At 37.3% G+C, this 14,782-nt stretch overlaps 2 protein-coding genes across 2 annotated transcripts in view; one reads left to right on the top strand and one right to left on the bottom strand.

The window, feature by feature from the left end:
* LOC306767160 (uncharacterized protein) overlaps window positions 1–4,291 on the top strand; it is a gene marked incomplete at its 5' end in the record, with an annotated part of 28,586 nt that extends 24,295 nt beyond the window's left edge. The window contains 5 exons of the mRNA XM_079255082.1: window positions 400–539; window positions 2,832–2,955; window positions 3,110–3,268; window positions 3,578–3,740; window positions 4,157–4,291. Of these exons, the coding sequence (XP_079111208.1) occupies window positions 400–539; window positions 2,832–2,955; window positions 3,110–3,268; window positions 3,578–3,740; window positions 4,157–4,245 (675 nt within the window). The 3' untranslated portion in view covers window positions 4,246–4,291. The remainder of the gene's footprint in view (window positions 1–399; window positions 540–2,831; window positions 2,956–3,109; window positions 3,269–3,577; window positions 3,741–4,156) is intronic.
* A 421-nt stretch (window positions 4,292–4,712) lies between these two features.
* On the bottom strand, window positions 4,713–12,407 carry LOC306767857 (reticulon-4-interacting protein 1 homolog, mitochondrial-like). Its single transcript, XM_079255998.1, has 9 exons — window positions 11,829–12,407; window positions 11,562–11,713; window positions 9,997–10,065; window positions 9,521–9,645; window positions 9,359–9,407; window positions 9,116–9,252; window positions 8,531–8,714; window positions 6,797–6,892; window positions 4,713–5,370 (listed from the first exon to the last, which is right to left on the bottom strand). The coding sequence occupies exons 1-9, from the start codon at window positions 12,106–12,108 to the stop codon at window positions 5,194–5,196; spliced, it is 1,269 nt and encodes a 422-aa protein (XP_079112124.1). The 5' UTR covers window positions 12,109–12,407; the 3' UTR covers window positions 4,713–5,193.
* Between the last annotated feature and the right edge of the window lie 2,375 nt (window positions 12,408–14,782).

The raw sequence follows: 14,782 nt of genomic DNA, 5'->3' as shown, positions 1-14,782 counted from the left end.
AGAGCACCTTAGAGAAGCAGAGTCTTTCAGCAGTAAAGATGGGCTGTGCCAATTGTAGAGCAATGTAATCATATTTTTTCATTTTAGAATAAAATAAAATCCAAAATGAATTGTCAGTAATTGTCTTTTCTTTTTAAATTTACATCAACTGTAAAAGTTGCATTTTTTTTCTATATAGAACAAGAAGGCAAAGAACTAATAAAAATACGCCACACTCCCAGTGTGAGTGGCAATCTAGAAAATAGCATATCCCTGCAGTTACCAGACAATGTACAAGTCAAGAAGCACACAGGCTTGAGTGTGGTTCGTTTCCATGTCAACTTTGATCCAACTCTATTTCAACCTGCCTGGCCAGCAGTTTGTTGCATTAGTTGATGTACTTTCTATCTTTCTTGGCAGGAGTTCTCATTGCCATCCATCATTCTGTTTGAGCGAAGTGATCTGCGGGGGAAGAGAGTGCTTCTAACTGATGGTTCAGTCAACCTCCAGCTGGCTGGAGGCTGTGGCCGTGTCCAGTCTGTGCTGGTAGAAGGAGGCATGTGAGTACAGTACAGTGTTTTTTCTTTTAGTTTTTAAGGGACTGATGTAAATTATGCTGAAATCTTAGTTTTTGACTACATGACATATTATCAAGTTACAGCAAAACTTTAGGAAAGAAGGTCATATTTAAGATTTTCACTAGAATTTGCTAATCCAGATCCAGACACATAGTCTCCAGGGCTAAAATAGTATTGGTACATTTCATCAGATATTTTTTTTTTTTCAAATACAGGCTCCTAAAGATAAATAAGCTTGCAAAAGTTGCAATAAATTTTCTCAAAATTAAAAAAAATCCATTGCTGTGCCGTATTTTCAGCCAATGATTGTATAATTGTACAATGTGATTATATGGGTACTTTTATGATTTCAAATCCACAGACTCGTTTGTACAAAAGGTAGAAGAACAAAACAATACTCTTATTTAGACTCCAGGTCATGTTTGCAAATGAGAATTGAAACATTTTATCTGGTAAATTAAAGGTTTAAAAAAAGACAGAAAATAAAAGGAACAATATATTTTTTTCCATTTTTGTGGCTAAAATTGCCTTCTTTTACAAACCTGATTTTAAACAAGCTTCAGAAAAAATTCCCTGACATTTTGATCCATATTGACATGATAAAAACACACAGTTGCTGCAGTGTTGTCAGCTGCAAATCCACAATGAAAATCCCTTGTTCCACCACACTGCAAAGGTGCTCTTTTAGACTGAGACCTAGAGACTGTGGGGGTCATTGGAGTAACTGCTAGTCACGTTTAAGAAACAGTTAGAGATGATTTAACTACCGGTAATAGACATCACCCTAAATTCTACATTTTCTTTTATTGATTTTAAGCATCTACTTTTGTTTAACTCAACCAATATACAGTTGTGATACCCACTAGATAGGAGCTGTAACATGATAATTTCCTGATCACTGGGATATTTGGATTTCTCTGTCACACATTTTTAAATGTAGAAAACTAAACTAGAAAGCTCTGGTTGAGTTGAAATGGACTGACTTTACTGGAATGTCAAGCAGCTATCCAGCTGTGACTGACACAGTGTGTATTTGACAGGTTCATGCATGTTTTTGTTTCTGCTCGAGACTAAAGCCACTGTGCTGTCAAAGTCATGCTTTTGTCTGCCTGGAAAGACATAAAATAGAATATTTTTCATTTTCACTACGTGCATCCTTATCAGATGTGTTTGTTCTCAGCAGCTTCACATATATTCTTTTTTCTTCTTAATTTCTTTTTAATTGCTTCTATCATGTACTCAGTTGACATGTTTTTGAAGCTTTGTGGCATTCGCACCACAGCCACGTGGTCTGTTTTTATAAAAATAACTCAGAGATGTTATAAAGCAGATAAATCTCAGCAGGCAAAAGAAAAACACAAGTAAAGATAATGGCTTTTAAGATGTTGAAAGAAGCAAGCAGCCGGGTTGTCAGACTAAATAAGAGGCTGTCTCTGCGTTCTTTTGTCAGTGGTTATTTTTACATTTACTAAATCAGCAAAGCAAAGTCTATAAATGTGACAAAAAGACAAAGATTTTAGTTATTTTAATGACTGTGTGCACACATTGAAGTTTGGGCATGTAGGCTCAGACATAACATTAACTAGATCTGCAAATATGTGATGCAGAGTGTAGTGTCAGCATGGTGCATGGCTGAACTGACAGATGGATCGATGATGGAAATTTGTTGCTGATGTGCAAGATTTAGATTGTAGGTGTGATTCCATGCTGAGGAAATAAAGAGCTTACAGTGAGGCAGAGTTGTCTGTGGAGTGGCACATTCCTACTGGAGGGGAGAGAGTCTTTATAAACTGCAGGTAAAAGCAGCATCTAGTGTCAAAACAAAACTGGCAAACACAAAGCTCTGCACATTTAGGCTGATAATATTTTGCGAGTTGTTTCACCTCGGCCTGAAGTCAGAGATAGAAGCACTGTTATTCTTTGAAAGAAACATTTGTCAGGCTACATTGGCTAAACTTTAACATCAGAACAAGTCACAGTTATATTTATGTGCTTACATCTTCAAGCTTATTCATTTCTGTTCTGTATCTGTGCTTTCTTGATGGTCTTGTTGTAGAAAAAAATGATCATCTCCTGGTTCAATGTCTACCAAAATCTAGTTCAGATTAAACTATTTAAAGGAATAAAATAGTCAATCTAAAATGGAAATAGAAAATCAGGTATTAGCTCAGGCCAATCAATGTGCTAAATGAAATTAGCAGATGAGCGTTTTTATTGTTGGTGTAGATGTAAATATGTGAAATTTACAATCGCTTGTCCTTTTCTTACCGTTAGGTGGATATTATATGAGGGAATCAACTATCGAGGTGCACAGATTTTGCTAAAACCTGGCGAGGTTCTTGACTGGCGGAAGTTCAGCGGCTGGCCAAAAATTGGATCTCTTCGTCCGCTTCTACAGGTACACACTCACACTACTTTTGCACTTTTAATGTGCACATATACAACAAACATATCAACTATTAGTATTCTTATACTATTAGTTTTCTAACCAAAGTTTTAATCCCTCTTTTTCATTTGTTAAATATGTGTTACTTGTGTATTTGTGTGTGCAGAAGCAAGTTCATTTCCGTTTAAGGAACAAGCAGACGGGGCTAATGATGTCTATTACTGGTGATTTGGATGATATCAAACTGCTACGGATACAAGAGACAGAGGAGACGAATGGCTTTGAACAGATATGGTTCTACCAGAATGGACATCTGCACTGCAAGGTACAAGAGGCATCATCCCACTGCTAATAAATGTCAAGGCTCTGAGAAGATTTGATCATAGTTATAAACTATGTAAGCATTGAATAAATACAAGCACTGAAAGGGGAGATTGCGCTTCCTTTTATCAAGGTTAATAAATCTGAAATCAAATCAAAGATAAGTATCGAAGCCAGTTTAATCTGGTTGGGTGATCTGAGATCAGTTCAAGAGACTAAAAACTGTTTTTATTCCAACCTAACCTACCTTCTTATTCTTCATTATTTTAATGATAAAGTAAAAGGAAACGTGTGCTTCTGTCACTGTGTCCAGCTGTTGGAGGAGTGCTGCCTGAGTCCAAGTGGCAGCGTCACAATGGCAGGAAGTAGAGTGGGTCTCACACCGCAACTTGACAGCCAAATCCACCTGTGGAGTATCACCCCGGAGGGTTTCATTCGCTGCATCAACACGAATGATCTTGTTCTGGAGATCAAAGGTGACTATTCATGTCTGGCATACAACTCAGTTTTCAGATTAAATTATTAAAGCGTCCATTAATGTTAACACTACTAAGCAGACATAATTCAGAGATTACCGTAGTTATTATGTGTCCAAATCCTTGAAGAGCTCCTTCAGGCATGACATTTATAGAGGGACTGTTTGCAGCATTGTCGGTTAGTGACACCTTGTGGACTGAATAATGCTAGTGTAAACAACAACAAATCTCCACTGCAGAAAGTTGTACAAAGTATTCTTAATGTTCATCATTGTTAGATTGTAACAGATCTTTTGTTAAACCCAAACTTTCTTAAAAGGATCCAACTTATACCTTAGTGGACTAAAAAAGACAGCCACTCAGATAATCAAAGACTACAATCATAGATTATTAATATGAAATCCATTCTTTTTCAGGTGGCCATCACTACGACAAAAACCAAGTGATTCTGAACACTCTTGATCCAAATAAAGTCCAGCAGAGGTGGGATGTGGAGATAATATAAAAACAGCTGGACTAAAATGTTTTAAGTACAAGAGATGGTCATACTGTGGACTCGACGATGAGGCGTCATCAGGGTTGCTTGACTTTTTCTATTACAAGAACTGTAAAATGTTCCAGGTTCAACATTAAGAATGATTTTATAAGAATGTAAAGTTACCCACTTGGAAACTGCGGGTACTGAACTTGAAATACTCTGTTTTTAGTTTTTGTTTTTTTTTGTTGTTTTTTTTTACCTTCAGTTATGTATATCGAGGTCCTTTTTTTTTTTTTTTCATTTACTAGAACATATTTCTCTGATTAATTAACTTAAACAGTGTTAAGACTTTTAAAAAATGCCCTTCATTCCAGATGCATGCATGAGCAAACAAAAAACACTTTTTTGTGTGTTGAATCAAATTATGTTTTCTGAATAAAACTATTTTTGTCAATAAATGTCAAATATTTTGCACAGTAGACTGCGCTGCAATCATGTGTACCACAGATCTGAAGTTTATTTGTGTCCTCTTCCATAAATATTGAACAACAAATCTCCACATAAAGAAGCACCACATAAAGTGACATGCACAACGCTGGTGATGCACTAAGGTGCTCAGGGTAGTATTAAAATGACTTAATATGGAGGCCAAACAAATTGAAGTATAAAGTTGCCAGTCTAGTCATTTACCAAGACCAGCTGGATGATGATCTGATCGGCATTAACTTGTCAGCTGTTTGTAATCATAGGATCTTCGGCAAAACATGAACACAACAGAACTCCCAACACCTAGAGAGAATACCAAGCTCGTAAAGGAAAGTGTCAACTCTAATATGAGCTACGACCTTTGGTTTGCTCCCTTTAGAAGTGCTGGTCATGCTTCTCGTCCGCTGCACACAACCTTTGGATTACACATTGCGCTGCACTCAAACGCAACCTTTTGGAGATAAGAAGAATCTTTTCTTGGCTTTCTGTCTAGTTTGGCTGGGCTGTGTCTTGCACTTGTTGCTCTGACTCTGCAGTCTCTGTCCAGCTATCATCCTCCTCAGCCACCTTGATTACAGTCTTCCCTCTGGCGTGGCCGTGCTCCAACTTCTGAAAAGCCTGAGGCACCTGGGCAAATGGAAACTGGGCCTCGACAACTGGCAGGATCTGTGACAAACCAACATAAAAAGAAATCCAAATGTCATTTTGACATTCAGTAAAATATTTTAATTAAAAATTTACCAGTTTTAAACACCGTTGTTCCTTTCACCGGCCTGTGCTGTCCTCTTTCTTTTACGGCTAGCCATGTCATTGTTAAGGCGATTCGTTTAGCTGCTTCTTCAATGAGTCTCTACTCAGACGGAAATTCAACACCATCATTTTAGACTCATTGTTTTGCCCTGAAGGTTTATGTTTTAGTGGGCCGGAAGCCCACAATGGGCCTGCCAGAGACTGACAGGCAAAATCCACACAATGTGGATCTGACCTGTTAACCATGTGCAATGTGAGGACTTTGAAAGCTAGATAAACACATCAGACTCTGGGTTATTTAAGTCCCTCCTAAGCAGTTTTTGTGAGAGCTATTGTAGCCCTGCAGGAGGAGATTGATACTGCAAAAAAAACATTGTATCAGACTAACAGTCATGTGGATGTCAGTATGCAGGCTTTCCTAGAAGAACATTTAACTGTGAGAAGATAAACCTGCCAGTAGTTTCAATGCCAAGTCTGATCATTTTCAATCCCCAAAGTTTGGACTGGATGGGATTTTTAAAATGGGTTTAAAGCTATTGTTTTTACAGATGTGAGAAATTATTTAGTTGAATTTGCTTTTCTTGATCAAAAGAAATTACAGTGATTTCATCATTTATCTAATTCAAGCTTAGAAACCCCTACAAGCTCTTAGCACTGCATCATCCCTGCTCTGCTTTCATAGTTGCACATGTGAAAATGTGAGGGCGGGTTTTAGAATGTGATGAGACTGGACAATCCTGCGCTAGTCCCACAACACAAGCAACTAGGCCTATTATTCTGGTCAGCATCTCTTGTCATTAACAATGAATGGGTAGTGCGGTGGCGTCACTGGAAACCATCCACACTTCTGCAAGCGTATAGGGCATGCCAAGAGGGTGTGTGCGCGTGGGTTTTGTGTGGATGACAAGGGGGGGGTTATGTGTGTCCGTAGCTTCCCGCCACTGATCTGAGTGTGCCGCTCGCTGTAAGCCCCCGGACAAAAGAACAGAGGTCCCACACACTTTTGCGAATGGCTGCTCAGCACTGTTTAAAAATCCATTCACCGTCTCCTGGCGCCTGACTCAATCGTGCAGCAGCCAGCCGTGCACATCACCAACTAACCGGCCAGCATAGTGAGAATTTGATGCTTATTCCTTTACAAAGCCACAGGGGAGCCTTGAATATAGGCATGTAAAGCATCCCTGGTATGTTCATATTTACTATGTTGTATGATCTTCGTCACAGCATGGTTTTAAACTCTGGGGCTGTTACTGATGTGCAAATTAGACTATTTTTATTCTGTCTGTGCAAATGGCTGTGAATGCCAAGTACCTTTGATATGAATATTAAAGCATTACACTACCTTCCCTGCATCGACCAGCTTGCTGACTTCATCCAAGGAGTACCCATCTGGGACATAAAATGCCCATCTGTAGAAGACTCCATTTGATATAATGTTCTAAAGGGTAAACATAGTGGAAGCAAAAGTTAGAAATCAGGAGGCAACAGAACAAACAGAACACACACAACGGTTATCTGGTATGTAAAGATAAAGAAGACAGCTTAGAAACGTCTCCTTAGAGACATAATATCAGCTTTCTTACTAATTTCTAACACAAAGTAATAAATAAAAAGGAAAACAAAATGATCATTATTAATGCGTTTTCCTATTAATAAAATATCTTCTCACTTGGTTAATGCTTATAATATGTGTTTAAATGTTACCTTTCTGTACATTTGTAAGAAACATTAATTCCCCTTGGTGACTTAAAAGAAGTGGAGAGGAAGTCATTTGTTTTGTTTCACATACAATAATGCAACAAGATCAATCTTATCAACAGAGAAAACTGATCATTTATTTTGCCCACTTAATTCTGTCATGAGGAAAACCTCCAGTGAGATCTTGAAAATGGAAAATATTGTAAAAACATCACACCATACAAAATCAATACCATGAATTAAGGCAGCATTTCCGTAAGTGTTCATAATTTCAATAAATCCATTGCTTTTCAGGCCTACTGATTACCCAGCACAGCTTTACAGAACAGATGACTGATAATATATAAGAGGACAAACACTTGTAACACAATGAAAGAACCCCCCCTTTCCTTCCTTTATATGGTATCCTTCAAGTAAAAATAAAAATTTATTTCGCCTTTGCTTTAAGGTTCTGCTAAAGCTGCTACTGTTTGTTTGGGAGAAAAAAATGATTATTCAACGCTTACAAGTAGTTCAACACTAGAGGGCTCCATTGTGCTGTGATCTTTCAGATAAAAAGGGCGTGATGTCCAGAGCTGAGTGAGCACCGACTGTGTGACTGCTGCGGCTGAGCCCCGCCAAACTGACCAGCTGGCCTTGCTGGGGAGTGTTAGCTGACTGCAATCTGAACAAACACTAAATTCTGCTGGCTCAGCAGCAACCACGTGCACAGACTACATCCTGTCTAGCGCCCAACATCACACCCACTGTCACCAGAGCCTACACTGCCCAGGACAACTTGACTCAGTCCCTAAAGCAGCTCCACCCAGTCCTCATCTGTTCATTCATATACCACAAACATGACATGTACTGGGCTGGGTGTGCAGAACAGTCAGTGATGGAAGACCTAAATAAATGTAACTCTGCTCTGAAATTCCCTCCTTGTCTTCACATAGTCAGATTAACTATGCCCTACAGCAGTGGTACCCAACCTGGGGGTCCCCAAAGAGCACAGCAGGCCCCAGCGACTTTCACTGTTCAGAGCCAGTGTGATTTAAATTAAGGCCATCTCCACAAAGAGACAAGTTGAGGTGTATTTGCTTGAGTTTTTCCTTTAACAAAACAAATTCGTATCCCTCCCTGATTTACCTGAACTTCAACTTAGCTGATCAACTGAATGGAAGTAAAATGTACAGGCAAGCCCTCACACAGCATGGTCTTTCCTTACCTAAGAGGACCGATTATTTCATTTCAGTTTGGAAGTAACTTTCAGTCCACACCCTAGCTAAGGGATTCTTGAGAAACACAAGACTCCATGTGTTTCTCTCGTGGCTCGTGGTTTTATTTCAGCTTTGTTCACTTAGATTTAAAATCAGGAATTTGTTTCTCTCGCGTTTACCTGAATGGCCTTATTGTGCAAGTTGAAGCCAGCATGAAAAGTTCCTTCTAACAGCCCCATGGAGTCAGTGTTGAGAAGTAAAGGCGATACCAATGTGACGTACTTTGCACCAGACCAAGGTTTCAGCAGGCCCAAAGCCCACTCTTCAGTATCGCCTCCCACATTGTCTAGAATCACATCGAACCTGGTGAGACAAACACGGGCTGTCAAACGTCAAGAAATCCTGTCAAAGAAAGGTTTAATTCAAACACAAGAACATGTTTCCACCCCAGAAGGAAGAAGAATTTGAATTTATTAAAGTTAAACCTTCTTGTTTCCATGGAAACAAAAAAGTGAGCAGGTGCACCCTGTTGACAAGGTACTTAAAAAAATCAGGGTGTTTAAGGGTGGAAACAGAATTTGACCAATTTTTGGCACCTTGAAGGATCTAGTTCCGACTCAAAGGATGCTTTAATAATAATCTAAAATGTTTTGTCCACATTATGTGTCTTTTGAAAAACATAATAAAATATCATAACTTTCTACTTGACATGCAGTACAATATCAGGTTCCAGTTACTTCTAAATGCATAATAACAACCCTCACTTCTCCATCATTTCAAGCTGTTCAGCCGCATCTCCTGCTGTGTAGTCTACCACCTCGTCAGCCCCCAGCCCTCGAACAAGTCCTTCAGCGTTCTGAGAGCAGGTAATAGTTACATGGGCCCCCCACGCCTTTAAAAGCTGGCAGAACAGAGAAAAAAAGAAATATATTCACAACAAGTGCCTTTACATTCCTGAATAAGTCAAGTGCACCTGCAGCTACAGATATGCATGTTAAATAGCTCACCTGAATAGAAAATGTTCCAACACCTCCAGATGCTCCAGTGATCAAAACTCTAAAAAGAGAAACCCAAGCAACCAGAGGGTCATTTAATTATAGTGTGACTCATTTAAAGAAAACTACAAAAAGAGGTGGAAGCCCCATTGGGATTTGAAAAATGACACTTGCCTTTTATTTGATGAGCTTTCTCTGCAAAGGCCGCCTACATTGACAAGTGCAGACAAAGCAGTGTTGGCTACATATGGGATGGATGCTGCCTCTATGTGATTCACTGACTTTGGTTTAAGGGAAACCTGTAAAGTAAAAACAAACAGACAAACAATGTCATGTAGACATAGATTAACAAATACATGTTCTTCTATGTACACTAACCAGAACTGCTAAATGAATGACGCAATGTTTTTGTATCTGGACTAAAGCTACCAAACAAACTTAATCTTAATCACTTTTCACTGCAAGATTACATAAGAGTGCACTTAATTATTTTATTTCTCAATCATGCCTTTTTCTCATATGTCAAAAATAGACTACACAAAAAACCTAAAAGCCAGTTTTAGTAAAAGACAACAAAATGAACATACAACTATTAACTCTAATATAAAAATGTACTGCCATCATACAGTTCTTTTCACTCAGTAGCTCACCTCATATTCTGTTAGAGTCACAAATTCTGCCAGGCTGCCTTGTTTCCACGGAGGAATAGCAGCCCACACCTGGAAGAAAAATATGACATTTAACATGGTGAACACAACAGAATTTAACCGCCTACTCGCAGTCTCTGAATCTGGTTAAGCGGTTGTTAAGCTCTTCGACGACTGTTCCTGTCGTTTCTCATAATTAGACGCTTCCGAGGATATTTTTAACCTGATGGAACACAACTAGAACAGTTTATGAGGAATGTTTTACTGCTGTGTTGTTCTGTTAATTTGATGACATCCACTTTAAGCTAAATTTGCATAATTGCATTTCAGAATACAAGAAGATGGTAATGTGAACATGTGGGAGACAGAACAGTAGGCGTCTAAGATTAGTGTGAGTCACACTCATATGATGAGAGAAAGTTTCCTCCAAGAAATGTCTGAAAATGATTTGGCACTGCACTTGTGCGAATATGGGGTGAGAAATATTACAAGGTCTACCAGTAATTTACATATGAGTAATGTCAGCATTTTGCAGCAGCATTTAGAAAATATAGTCACATTTTACCATATGACTTTTTGTAAAAAACTTTTTATACTTTAAGATAATGATCATCTTCTAATTTACAAGCTTATGAAAAACAGAGGACAATGTTGCAAATATAGCTAGCATTGATTTTTATTTGCGATTGGTATTCATCTACAAAAAAAAAAAAACACATAACAAAAAAAACGCATAATTTATTTTCTATATATTTATTTTCATCTTATAATTTCTCAAATAATTTAAAACACATTTCATGGCATTCATTTACCAGATAGATGCCTTTTCATATGGCATCTTACAATTGAGAAACACAATGATGAGGTTTATTATCGTACACTAACATATAAACTTAGGAATCAACCTTACAAGTAGGGGATAATGACTACACTTTCATTACTACAGTCACCTTTCATTTACTAAAAAAAAAAAAAAAACCAATACATTTCCTGTTTACTTTAAACAGTACACAAAAATTACATACCACAATGCAATGCAATGCTTTTCTTCACTGATTTTTATTTTTAGGACAGATGAAATTTAGATTTTGCCTAGATGATGCAAGCTGAGTTGCTTGTTGTGTTTGCAAGTTGTGCTGCCCCTGTACTTGGTTTGTACTGTTTTAAATGTGTTTTTATAGTTCTTTCCACAATTTCTACCTCATGTTTGTAAATGATATCGGTCAGAATCAAAGTACAGCCTGATGTTGGGGGAAGGCACAGCTTTGGAGGTAGTAGAGCAGTGGGTTAGTGGTTTGATTTCTGGCAAATTATTTATTAAAACTTAGCCATTAATGTTCGTCAATTAAAACAATTTGAAAGTTTCAAGCGAAATTTGATAGTTATACGCGTGAAAGTAAACTTAAGATGTACGAGGTTATATGTTACATGTACTATAGTACTATCTAAAAGGGGGTTTTTGTCAGTACAGTAACAGTCCAGGTTTTACTGGTGCTGCCATGCACATCTCTGACAATGTACCATATTATGTGCATCTTTTATAGATCAGTGTACACTGAAACACTTACCTCATCTCCTGGAGCAAAGTGGGTAACCCCTGATCCACAGTCCACAACTACACCTGACAGATCACGACCCAGGATGAGCGGAAACTCATTATAGCTGTTTATCACAGATAATGGATCCCTTCTTAAATTCAGCAATGTAGCTCCGTAGCCTCCTAGAAAGAAAAGGCAAATACATATATTTTTAAAACAAAACGTATAGCTCATTTGTTTATTCTTACTACTTTGTCTACAATTCAGAATTCATTAGAATCTTTATGCAACACTTACCCCTCATAGATAGATCCAGAGGGTTAAGACTAGCTGCATTGACTTTTATCAATACTTCACTGGCAAAATTGATGGTGGGGACGGGGGCTTCCTCTGTGTACCTCAAAACTCCATTAGTGCCATACTGATCAATGACCCAAGCTGACATACTGCTTTGCAGCTTTGAAGGTGAACTACAGATATTTCTCCTAAAGCATACATTGCATCCTGCTCGGACTAATGTTTTTATCGAGCCTGCTTCTTTCTTATTAAACGAACACAAAAGCCTTACTGATGCCATAATTTAAACCGTGTTCCAGCGGGCTGAACCTACAAGGTCAGCTTCTGGTATTAAATGACATTTACAGTGCAGTATTTGTTACCCTGCTAGCATGCGACGCAGCTACAGCTAACATTTGCATGCCCAGCTTGTCACCAGTCTAAACATACGCAATACGTGCATAACAGTTTAAATAAATAGGCAACAACACCTATGTGCGCTGATGTTGTATTGCATCACGACGAAATAGTAACTATTGTTCCTATAAAAAAACGATATGACGGCGCTTTCTGAGACATTCATACACAATACACGTTACCAAACAAGCTAACCTCTGAACTTACAATGGTAGCCAATCAGAATTAAGTAAATAAATAATCTGTCCAATAGGAGAAGAGAGTTGGTTCTGACGTAGAGATATAGTTTTTTTCTGTCATTTAAAACTTGTTTTTAAAATGTCTATATTGTTTTGTGCGTTTTCGAATGATGAAATTAATAGATTCTAAAATATATATTTAAATATAAAATCTATATTTAAAATACTTAAATATAGAAATATAAGTAAATATGTATATTGTTTACATACATGTACACGTGTCTGTGTTTTTTCTTTAACCGAAAAGTACTCCAATAACCATTCAGTTTGTTTGTTTGTTTGCTTGTTTGTTTTTTACTGGGGTTGGTGTTAATTGATACATATGTGTTGGCTCCATGAAGCCTAAAACACAAAAATTAGTTTTGTGGCAACAAAGTCTAGTAATGTAAAAATGCTGGTGTGAATGGAAAAGATTTTAAACCCAATATGATTAAAAGAGCCCCTTAACACTAAAGTGACTATATGACCTGGAGATAAATCTGTAGGATACATGCCAGTTTAGCAAAAACTATTAGGCAGGGCACAAATCAGTATGAAAAAAAAATCAGTCAGTTAATACATTTAATTTTCCATCTATACTTTACCATGTTATACATGGTATACCATGTTAGTTATACATCAACTCAGAATATTACATGCAAGGAGCATGATGATAACAATATATACCTGCTCCAGAGAGCACACTCTCATCTGGACCATTCGACAGCACTCTGATGATCATGTTCTTTGATTTCTCAAGAGCTTTTAATACCATTCAGCCTGCTCTGTTATGTTAGAAGCTCCATAAATTCCAGGTGGATACCTCCACAACCACCTGGATCTATGACTACCTCACAAACAGACCACAGTTTGTGAGACTGAAAGGTTGTGTGTCTGAGATGGAGGCCAGCAGCACTGGTGCCACAAGGAACTGTACTATCTGATTGAGTATTCTTCACACCCTCTCCACAATACAGTGAAGAAACAACAGTGTGTTCAGCGAGAGGCTTCTCCAGGTCCGCTGTCAGACTGAAAGATACAGAAGATCATTCCTGCCAGCAGCCATCAGCGTCCGGAACAAGACCTCCTCTAGTTAATTATCTGCTACAATATTGAATTTTCCTTTAGGGATTAATAAAGTATTTTTTCATTTCATTTCAATGTCTTATAATAGAAACAACATAAGATTGATGACCAAGCAGCGATCTTTCATTAAAACCATAAAACACAACTGTCAACTTTCACATTTTAATAAACTAAAGTGATTCTCAAAAATACATCCCTATATGCCCATAAACTTTTATAGTTTTAAAATATCATTTCTTTAAAAGTGTCTTTTAGTTGATGTATCGCTTCAGAGAATTTAAGTGTCATTTCCAAAGAGTTCCACAATCTCACTCCATTGACCATGAAACTCCTTTGTCTTAATGAAGCTCATGGGAAGGGTGCACAAAAGTTTCCTTTTCTTCTCCTTCTGTCAGTAATCAAGTGAATTTATTAATAATATGTTCAGGTACTAACTTGTTCATAATTTTCCTCATGGTCAGCACAATTCACAGTTTGATAGAATTTTGAAATTTCAGTATTTTCAGCTTCCGAAAGAGATAACTAATACATCTCTGAGATCTAGTTTTCACAGCCTTCCTTGAAGCAAATAAAATCACTCGATTGCACTATTGCTTGCATTTCCACACACCTCAAAACAATACAAAAAATAAGCAACAATTACTGAAGAATATAGAAGAAATACTGAAGCATCATTTTGAACATGTTTAACTTTATGCAAACTACCAATACATTTGCTCACATTAGTCTGAACATACTCAATATGAGGCTTACAGTTCAGTTTGTATCCATAACCCCCAACAATTTTATCTTTGTAAATTTTGCAATACTTTTACTAACTGCAATATTTACATTTTCCTCATCTTTCCTCATTCCAAAAATCATATATTTTGTTTCATAGCTCTTTAAAAAGAATGTATTCTTATAAAATAATTATTTTTAGCACAGCTTTGCCATTGTCAACACAAGCTATGAATTTATCTAAATTCCTTCCGGATTTATAAACAGTAACATCATCAGCAAATAAAAGAATATCCATCTCTTTTGTGGATTCATGCAATACTGAACAATGTGGGATTATATATTCAACTGTTGCACATTTTTAAATTAGGAAAATTTAATTAAAGTAGACATTAGAATGAATTTTTTTTTTCCAGCTATTTAAATATATGACCTCTTATACCATAGCCCTGTAATTTTGTTAACAAAAATCCATGGTTTACTCAGTATGGAACGCTCCAATACAATGGTTGTAATGAGGTTGTTATAATCTTT

This window comes from Telmatherina bonti, assembly GCF_933228915.1.
Source record: "Telmatherina bonti genome assembly, chromosome: 16".
Lineage (NCBI taxonomy): Eukaryota > Metazoa > Chordata > Actinopteri > Atheriniformes > Telmatherinidae > Telmatherina > Telmatherina bonti.
This window is presented reverse-complemented; position numbering and strand designations above follow the sequence as displayed.

Coding starts and splice junctions, on each gene's coding strand:
- LOC306767857 (XM_079255998.1), bottom strand. CDS start 12,108: ATGGCATCAGTAAGGCTTTTGTGTTCGTTTAATAAGAAAGAAGCAGGC. Junction 10,066..11,561: donor ACTTTGCTCCAGGAGATGAG/GTAAGTGTTTCA, acceptor TTTTTCTTCCAG/GTGTGGGCTGCTATTCCTCC. Junction 9,253..9,358: donor TTGGAACATTTTCTATTCAG/GTGAGCTATTTA, acceptor CTGTTCTGCCAG/CTTTTAAAGGCGTGGGGGGC.